The sequence below is a fragment of the Pongo pygmaeus genome, chromosome 10, assembly GCF_028885625.2.
Source record: "Pongo pygmaeus isolate AG05252 chromosome 10, NHGRI_mPonPyg2-v2.0_pri, whole genome shotgun sequence".
Lineage (NCBI taxonomy): Eukaryota > Metazoa > Chordata > Mammalia > Primates > Hominidae > Pongo > Pongo pygmaeus.
The window spans coordinates 121,638,170-121,647,925 of record NC_072383.2 but is presented as its reverse complement, the minus strand read 5'-3'; the positions used below and the strand labels follow the sequence as shown (position 1 = coordinate 121,647,925).

At 47.0% G+C, this 9,756-nt stretch overlaps 1 protein-coding gene across 2 annotated transcripts in view; it reads left to right on the top strand.

Annotated features, from left to right (window-relative positions):
* The first annotated feature begins 968 nt into the window (after nt 1–968).
* Nucleotides 969–9,756, top strand: part of VPS37B (VPS37B subunit of ESCRT-I) — a 30,582-nt gene continuing 21,794 nt past the window's right edge. The window contains exon 1 of one of the 2 annotated variants that reach the window (XM_054441911.2): nt 969–1,283. In XM_054441911.2, the coding sequence (XP_054297886.1) occupies nt 1,173–1,283 (111 nt within the window). In that variant the 5' untranslated portion in view covers nt 969–1,172. Of the gene's footprint in view, nt 1,284–1,868; nt 2,821–9,756 lie in introns of those variants that run through there. The other variant, XM_054441912.2, reaches the window with a different exon arrangement.

Genomic DNA, 9,756 nt, shown 5'->3' with positions numbered 1-9,756 from the left:
AACAAAGCAAAAGCCCAAAAAACTTCCCCCTCCCAGGGCTTCAGTTTCCTTATGTGTAAAATTAGGGGGCTGTCATGGTTAACCTTAGCCTTAGGTTTCTTCTCACTAGAACTGTGACAGATTCCAAAGTAGGATAATGAGTTCCCAGGCTCCTGGATCTTAAGAGGCTTCCCGGTAGCTGGGAGACTGAGAGCGACTGCACCCTAAATCGTGTCGTTTCTGAAAGAGCACAGGTTGGCCCACCTGGATGTCTGGGCACCTTCCTCTGAGGTGATGCAAAGGGGCCACTCAATGGGTCCTTGCTCAAAATGCTCCAGCCTTACTGGCCTTCTTCCCATTCCTGAATGCACCAAGTTAGTCCTGTCTCAGGGCCTTTGCACGTGCTGGTTTTGCTGCCTTGTGCTTCCTACAGGAATGGTGGCTGGTTCCTCCCTTCTCATCCTTCACATTTCCTTAGACGCCACCTTCTCTGAAAGTGCCATCTCTTACTACCCTAAAGGTCTTTTTATTCTCTTATTTCAGTGTCCATTCCCTTATTTGTGATCTCCTAGTTATTTTACTTATTTCTCGTTTTGTTTGCGTCCTCTTTCATTCTGTTAGCTCCATGTAAACAGGGGTCCGTTTTGCTTTATTCAGAACTGTATACTCAATGCCCAGTACAGAGTAGGTCTCAAAACATATTTGTTAAATGAATGACGTGGCAGCTCCACAATTCCAAGGAACCAATGACACCTAAAGTTGTTTCCCCATGAAGTCTCTGTCTTTTGGGTTCTCTGCATCGGGCTGGGCTCACAGTCTGCAGTAACTTCCTTCCCACTGCCTGTTTTCCTTGGATCGTGGTATCTCTCTCTTCCTGGAGGAAAAAATGCTCTTATGACCTCATGGCGCACTCTCCCGAGCCGCAGTGACGTCATTAATGCGCTCACGCGTCACAGCCCAATCATAGGGCCCTTCTCCCTCCCTTTTGAAGTCCCGACTGTCCCTGATACATTCCACTCCACGCGAGCCGCGACACTTGCGTCACGTCCGCCCGCCCGCGCGGTGATGACGTCACGACCCAGGGCTGGCGTCACGTGCCCCCCCCCGCGGGGGGCGGCCCTTGAGGGCGGCGCTTCCGGTCGGCGGAGCCTGGTGGCCGCAGCGGCGGTGGCGACGACGGCCGAGACGTGGGGATGGCGGGCGCCGGGAGCGAAGCCCGGTTCGCCGGGCTGTCGCTGGTGCAGCTCAACGAGCTGCTGGAGGACGAGGGCCAGCTGACGGAGATGGTGCAGAAGATGGAGGAGGTGAGCCGAGCTGGGCTTAAGGCGGCGGCTGTGGGGCCTCGAGGGAGGTTCCCTTCTCGAACGGTGGCCGGAGGCGGAGGCGACCGCGGCGCCTCCGGTCGTGTTGAGGGGACTGGGCTAGAAATGGGGGCTCTTGGGGCGGGGTGCGGGAGCCAGGGAACCGCGACTGGTGCTTAGGCAGGAATAGGGGGCCTGAGAGGGGGTTTGAGGGACTGAGGGGACCGAGACTAGGGCGGAGGCGGGAAAAAGGGTCCTGAGACGGGGCTTGGGGAGCCGATTGGGGGTCCTGAGACAAGGTTTTGCGGGGCTGAGGACTTAAGGCTGGGTCTGAAGTGGAGATTAGGGAGCCTGGAATGGGAATTTGGGGATTAGAGTGCTATCGTTGGGTCTAGGTGGAAGAGGACGGAACTGGGGGGATCTGAGATTGGTTTGGCCGGAGGAGAGGGGAGAGTAATAAGGGGGCTGAGTCGGAGGCGAGGATTAGGGGTGACTGAGGGGGACCAAGAGCTAGATCTGGTAGAGGTTGGGGGGTTTCGTTTGAGAGGAAAGGTTGGGGGCATCCAGGGGGACTGAGGCAGCTACAGGGGATCAGAGTAGGTTTTGGGGGACTGAGTGGACTATCCAAATAGGACTCTTAGGAGAGGATTGAGGGTTCCAAGATGGGTTCGGGAGGCTGAGGGTCTGTAGCTGAGTTTATGAGGTGGTTCTGAGGCTCTTTAAGGGTTGGGCGAGGGTCCCCAGGGTTTGGAGGCAGGAGTCCATGGTCATACCATAGCCAGGGTAAGGTTTGAAGGTTCCATGTATCTAAGGGGTCCCAAGAGTGCCCCTGGAGTCTGACTTCTTTTGAAGAGGCCCCAGCAGAGTTACGGGAGTTCGTGGATGGGCCTAAGGGTGGCGACAGGATACGTTTTTCTGTAAGGGTTGCCCCCTCCACCGAGGAAGGGAAAGTGGGAAATTTCGTGTGGCTGGCTTTGTACCACTGTGTCCCACGTGTCTGGGACTAAGGAAGGTTCCTGGAGCAGTTTCAGGAAGAAGATAAAATGGGGGTTTGGGGCTGGCTGCCAACCCTCACCTTTGAGAGCCAAGCCTTGCCTGGCCCCTGGAAGGCATGTGCCAGCTCCTGTTTCTGGTTATCTTCCTTCACACCTTGAGGTGGTTTGCTCTCGGGTAAACTGACTTCATCCTTGCAGATTTGCAGTGTGTGCTCCCTTTCTCTCAACCCATTTGGACTCATTCTCGGAAAGTCTGATCTTATGGGTCTGGTTCTCCTCCAGGCAGGTGGGCCCAGGCTAATCCCAGCTCTTCCTGGCCCACCTACCACTCCTTTATGTCTCTGAAGTCTGAGCCTTCCCACGCCTACAGTGCTGAGCCTCTCACCCAGGAGCCCGTGTGGGGGCTTTTGGCTTTCTTTCCGGAGAGGGATTGTTCAGCACCAAGCCAGCCCCCTTAAAAGAGAGCTTGTATGGAGGTTGCACATTCAGAATCCCTGGAAAACCCTCAACAGATCATTGTCCGGAGCTACAGAGAGGCCACTGTGGTAAGATGGTATCAGTCTTTCCATTAATACACCCCTTGTATTCATGGGCTTTGTAACTTGGCACATAATGACGTTGCTCCAAGATGCAATTTACCCCGTTTATGGTCTCCATGTGGCACCTTCCATTTTGGAGAATAATAAGTGACAAAATCCATCTTTCTTAGCTGAATGAGTTTCATGTCTCCAAAGAAAAAATCTTTGCTTAGTTTCTCTGCTTTTCAGTTGCTGGGAGACCTTTTGTTGATTGTCAGCAGGGTTTTTCTGGTTTAATAATAAAATGATAGGTATATTTTTCTAATGTGTAACACTGCCTACAAGTTATTTTGGTATATGTGACTATTCTGTTGCAGTAAGAACTGAGTACTGTAGCTTTGTTGGTGGAACATTAATAGAAATAAACTGCCTTTAGTGGAGGGAAGCTTGTGGAAAGAATCAAGTTCATTCTGTTCACTGGGAGGCTGTTAGGGACAACCTCACCTGTTTCCTCTACCTCAGAACCTGAAGATTATTTTTTAAAGAGAAAGGTAAATTCATCTGGCAGGATTTTTTTTTTTTTTTTTTTGAGTAAAAGTGACCTTCATACCTGAATACCCAAGAGAAGTATTGAGGCCTGAGCGACTCCACTTGATAAGCCTGCATAGTTCACATTAAATTACTCAGCAGTAGTTTGCTTTTCTGGGTGTAGTGCTTTTAAAACAAGGAAACAACTTGAAAACCAAAATACCTTAGCTCACCTAGCGAGGATCAGTGTCAATCCTGTTGTCCTGGTCATGTGTGGTGCCTTTCTCGGAATGGGTGTGATGTGAACTGAAATTTTTGGGCATGGTAGTTTCACTCACCTGGTAATGCTTATGTTGGGGGTGATTGTGAGACACAATAGAAGAAAATATTTTATGAACTGTCCACTGTTGACCAAATGGAACATTTGTGATGGCATGTTAAAGAACATTCTGGCTTTGGAATCACACACTCCATACTGGACTTGGCCGCTTACCAGCTGTGTGATTGCAGGCAAGTCACTTCACCTGCCTGAGTATCTGTTGGAAAAGGACAATATGACAGTAATACCTATTTCATAGAGTTAATGTGAGGAGCAGGTGAGATGATGCCTGTTAGTACTTAACACAGCCCATCAGTAGGGCTCAATAAAAAGTAATTGCAATAATTAATCACTTATATTAATAGTTCTCTTTTTGAAAGATGACTGACAGACAATCATTAATACCAGATCATCCTGAAAGTTACTAGGATCCCATTTCAAGAATGTTGAGTCAATTATTATTTGCAATTAGCCTAAAAAACATTTACGTTTTCCTTTTTTTTTTTTTTTTTTGAGAAAGGATCTTGCTCTGTTGCCCAGCTGGAGTGCAGTAGTACAATCTCGGCTCACTGCAACCTCCGCCTCCTGGGTTCAAGTGATTCTCGTGCCTTAGCCTCCTGTGTAGCAGGGCTCACAGGTGTGCACCATCACACCCAGCTAATTTTTGTATTTTTAGTAGAGGGGGTTTCAGCATGTTGGCTAGGCTGGTTTTGAACTCCTAACCTCAGGTGATCCGCTTGCCTCAGCCTCCCATAGTGCTAGAATTAAAGGCGTGAGCCACCGCACCCCGCTGCCACCAGCTAATTTTTTATTTTTTATTTTTTGTAGAGAAGGGGTCTTGCTATGTTTTCTCTTGAATTCCTGGCCCTAAACCATCTTCCTGCCTCGATTTCCCAAAGTGCTGGGATTACAGGCATGGGCCACCACGCCCAGCCAAACATTTATCTTTCTGTGGTCAAAATGATTATGTATTTGAATAGGTATAGGGTGAAATGGTAAATATAACAGGCCTTTCACAGCATAGAGTCTCTTAACCTGAACCGAAGGATTTCTTTTTTTTTTTAAATTGGCAGAAGGAAGTGTTTTAAATTGTAGAGTAAGGCTTCTTTAAGCCTGAGGGGATATTTTGTGGAGGCTGGAAAATGTGGCTAGGTTTTGAAGGCATTCACTGTTAGGTTTAAGTGCAGCTGTTCATTATGCTTCACTTACATTGTTTTAATTGTGGCGTGTGAGTTTCAGTGCAGTTTAAGTAGTGAACATGATTTCGGAGCTACAGTCCTCATTTTCTGGGCCTCTGTGTCAGTTTCTCTCTTCCTGTTCCTCCTGTTCATTATGCAATTCCCTAAATGTAGTATATCCTTCATGATCTTATGCTCTTGTCTGTGCTGCAGGCTAATGTTGCATATGCATGTATTTTATTTTTATTTAAAGTTATTGTTACATGGCAGTGGAATGTGCCTTCATCTGTCCACTTTAACCCCATTGGACTTGCAGGGCACTCCCTTAAAAGGAACTGTCGCTTAGGGGATTAGGCAACTAAACCGGACCTCTTGAGTTACTTCTTCACTGTGCTTTCTGAGGAAATGCTGATTGGTTGCTGCTAAAGATTCCACTAACGATTCAAATTGGGGATCTTTGTTCCCATGGCATGAAAATGCCATGCCCGCTTGCAAAAATGCTGAGGGTCTGAAAGACAGATTGTTTTGTGGAAAGTAAAGAGCTCTGGTCTGGAAGAAGCTGTTTCCCTAAGGCGTGTTCGGGTGTGATTTGTGTGTGGGGCTGAAAGCTACTGCATGAATCATAATGGCTCATTGAAATGTATTGACCTTGCTTTAAATCCGGGGACGGCTCCCGAACACACTCTGAATGCTGGTGAGACTGTTTTAGAAGCTAAGATTTGCACTCTTGAGTATAATACTACTGGAGTTTGTTTTTATCCGTGTTTTATGATCATTATGTACGTGTAAAGGCTTCAACTTCTACGTTTAAATCTTTTCCATGGACCTTTTACATGAGTAAAAAATTACTGTGCCTAGGAATATGTACTGAAATTCAGTTGTATGTCATTTTATCGTTAAGTGAGGCATCAAGATTTCATGGAAAGCATGGAGCTGAGGTGTGTGACTTTAAGTGACTTAAACCTTGTGCTTCAGTTTCCTCAACTGTAAAGGAAGGATAATATGCCTATCTTTTAGGGTACTTGTAAGGCTAAATGTCACAACAGAAGTGGTACAGAGGAAGCATTCAGTAGCGGCCAGCTCCCTTTTTTTAAGATGCAATTTTCAGAATATGTAGACTGGCTTAGATGAAATTTGATCAATTTATTTATTTGCTCTTCTGCATTTGCTAAAAGTGCAGTGGGGGTGGCATCGCACAGTGGTCGGAGTCAGAACTGGCTTTTGATACCAGTAGTTGACAAGTATTTAGTCTTTTTAATTGTAGTTACCTCACTGGAAATTAAGGAGAAAATAACAATAACCTTTTTCATAGCATTGTTGGGTAGATTAAATGAAATAAGTAAGATGCCTAATATGATACTTAGCACAGAGTGAACACTTGGGAAATAGTTATTGTCAGCTAACAGGCGTAGTTTCCTTGATGCCCAAATGGAAGATTCCATTTCAGTTCCACAGCTCTTGAACACTTCCCTGTGCAGGGCATTGTAAGGGATAGATACACAAGTAGGACATAATCCCTAGATTATAATTTGGGAATAAACTAAAAACAGAAATGTCTACAATACAAGAGGGAATAGGGAGTTTGTTAGGGAAGATGAAGGGCTCTAGAGGTAGATGGTGGTGATGGTGGCATAATAATATGAATGTACTCAGTGCCACTGAACTGTCAACTGTTCTCTTAAAAATGGTTACGATGGAAAATTTTATGTATATTATACCACAGTTTTTTGAAAAAGAGAATAAGAAAAGGCCAGGCTGGGTGCAGTGGCTCACACCTGTAATCTTAGCACTTTGCGAAGCCAAGGTGGGAAGATTACTTAAGCCCCGTAGTTTGAGACCAGTCTGGGCAATATGGCGAAACTCCATCTCTACGAAAAATAAAAAAATTAGCCGGGCATAGTGCCACACACCTGTAGTCCCAGATATTCAGGAGGCTGAGGTGGGAGGATCGCTTGAGCCTGGGAGGTTGAGGCTGTGGTGAGCCATGATCATGCCACTACTGCACTTCAGCCTGGGTGACAGAGTGAGGCTGTCTCAAAAAAAAAAAAAAAAAAGCCAGATGTGAATTCTAAATGACATTGAAGTTCAGATGAAAAAGCTCTCTGGCTACATTAGGTTTCTGATGCAAGAGACAGACTTTTTTTGGTTTTGTTTTTTAACTTACGTCCCCACAAAACAAAAGAGACAGACTTTGATAGGTAGGTAAACGTTAAGAAAATAAATGATTAAATAGAATAATATCTACCAGAGGGCACAGAGAATAAGGAACTTTGTGTACCTGCCACCCAGCCGAGGAAGTAAACACTGCCAACCAGCGGAACCCCCCACCTTGTGCTCTGCCCTCCGTGTGCTCTTCGCCATGCCCACTGTTGTGAATTATTTATTTCTCTAAGGAGGCTTTCGATGGACAAAAGTGGGGGCTCAGGAGGAAGTGACACGGGCACAGAGGCAGGAAAGCAGGGATGGGTTTGTCCGACGAGTGAGTTCTCGTCTACTTTGACCAGATGGCATGTACTTGTGTGTAGAGAAATGACAAGAAATAGGGCTGGTGAGGGGGAGTGCCAGGGTGTGCGCCCCGTGGTGGTTAATTTAGGAGGAAACAAGGAGCTTCGTGACCATTCTGGAGCAGAGAAGCAGTCGGATGAAACTTTTTTTTTTTTTTTTTGAGACCGAGTTTTGCTCTTGTCTCCCAGGCTGGAGTGCAGTGGCACAATCTCGGCTCACCGCAACCTCTGCCTCCCGGATTCAAGCGATTCTCCTGCCTCAGCCTCCCAAGTAGCTGGGATTACAGGCACGCGCCACTATGCTCGGCTAATTTTGTATTTTTAGTAGAGACGGGGTTTCTCCATGTTGGTCGGGCTGGTCTAGAACTCCTGATCTCAGGTGATCCGCCCGCCTCGGCCTCCCAAAGTGCTGGGATTACAGGCGTGAGCCACCGTGCCCGGCCTGAAACTGCTCTTTAGGAAGGTTAATCTGGCAGCAAAGCGTGGGCTGGCTTGGCGTGGCAGGACCAGGTTGGCGGCAGAAGTGGAGGTTAGGAAGAAATTAGGATTTGAGCTAGGGCTCTGGGAGAGGTATTCGGACCAGCTGGCCAGACTCCCTTTCTCACGTCCCCTCTGCTGCTGACCTGAAGTGCTTTCCCCACCTCTGTCACAGGCACGTGGTCCCTTAGCTTCTTTGTATACCTCTCCTGTGGCACTTGACACACATTTTGTAAGTCACTTCCCTGTGTCCCCCACTGGCTTGGGGGCTGCATTTTGTCATGTTTGTCTTTTTGTCCTTGGCACCCAGCACAGAGCCTGGCACCCAGGATGTGCCCGGTTAGTGCTGTTGAGTGAGTGGTGATAACCGGGCTTCAAGTGGAAGTGAGTAGGAGACAGGGCTCTGGTGAGCGGGGAGGGAAGGGGCAGTGGGGGTGCAGGAGGGAGGGAGTTATTGAGGCTGGATTCGGCTGAGCATGAGGGATGGGCAGGGCTCTGTCCTGCAGGCAGTTGGAGTGTGGTTCTGGAGCTCAGGGGGAATGCTCTGCTTGGAGATAGAAATTCAAGCCATTCTCCTCCAAGTGCTTGTGGAAATCAAGGAGAATATAAAAGTTTGAAAGGCCACTAGGAGCTATTAGTGGGTTGGGAGAAGGAAAGAGGTGCCATCGAAGGGAGGGGAGAAACGAGAGAAACAAGTTGGATGACCTAACATCCTGTTAGAGACTGGCTGGAAGAGGAACCCAGAAGTAGACTGCACTGTTTGACCCTCACCGGTTGGTCGTATGCAGAGTGGTTGTGCTCTTGAGCTGAGGAATGCCAGCCTTGTTGCCTGTTTGGCTTTGATTACAGTATTTGTAGCAGAATGTTTCTATGGGGATTCATGCCAGGTACGCAGTGGGAGGTGATCTAGAAGACTGTGTGTCAGCCACTCGTAGGTAATCACTGGCGCTCAAAACATGCTGAGACAAGAGTTCTCGTTGGTTTATTTCCTTCCCCAGCTATGTGAGTTTTCAAATTTCATCATTGGAAATGATGTCTTACCCAATGATACAAAAGCAGAGGAAATGCCTTTGTAGAATTTCTTCCAAGGGAAGAATGAAAGTAGAGAGGTGACTTAGCTTAGCTTTGTTGTCTCTAGAATACATTACAGTGTGTCAAGGGAAAGCTTTTCAAAGTATTTGTCAAGGGATTGTGAGGAACATAGTCCATTACTTTGTCAAAGAGTTTATGTGAAAAGTAGATATGTGAATAATTTCTTATATTTCAAGCAGCGTTAGAGCTAATGTTTCTTTTAAATCAAACCTTTTATCTCCAAGGTTAACTAATGGCACCTCGAGGTTATATTTATATCTGCAGCCCAGTGTCTAGGATAGTAAAGGAACATAGTGCAAATTCATGTTTGTCATCAGAGCTGGTTGTGGTGGCTGACACCTGTAAATCCAGCTACTCTGAAGGCTGAGGTGGAAGGATCTCTTGAGCCCCATGAGTTTGAGACCAGCCTGGGCGACATAGTGAGACCCTGTCTAAAAGAAAAAAAACAAAAGTGGTCTAACATGTTTGCCATCAGACAGCAGTTTTCATTAATGTGAACATGACTGAGGTCAAGAAGTTTATTCATGTACCCAGCCTTTGCGGAGCATCTGTGGTGTGCCACTTGGGGGATGTGAAACCAGTAACCACATAGTTTTCATCATTTAGGATCATGCAGGTGTACAGGGTACATGTGAAACAGTAGTGAGGCCCACACGCTGGTGGGGGGAGATCCAGTAAGCCTTTGGAAGGTGGGGGGTCAGCAGGGAGTGTTTCCTGGAGAAGATGAATGACTTATAAGTTGTGATTCAGAGAATGAGTTAAGAGTTAGCCAGGTAATGAGGGAGAAGGGCTTCCAGGCATATGGGAGGAACAAAGGCACTTAGGGAAGAAGCTGGGACAGAGTGTGTGTGCGTACAGGAATATT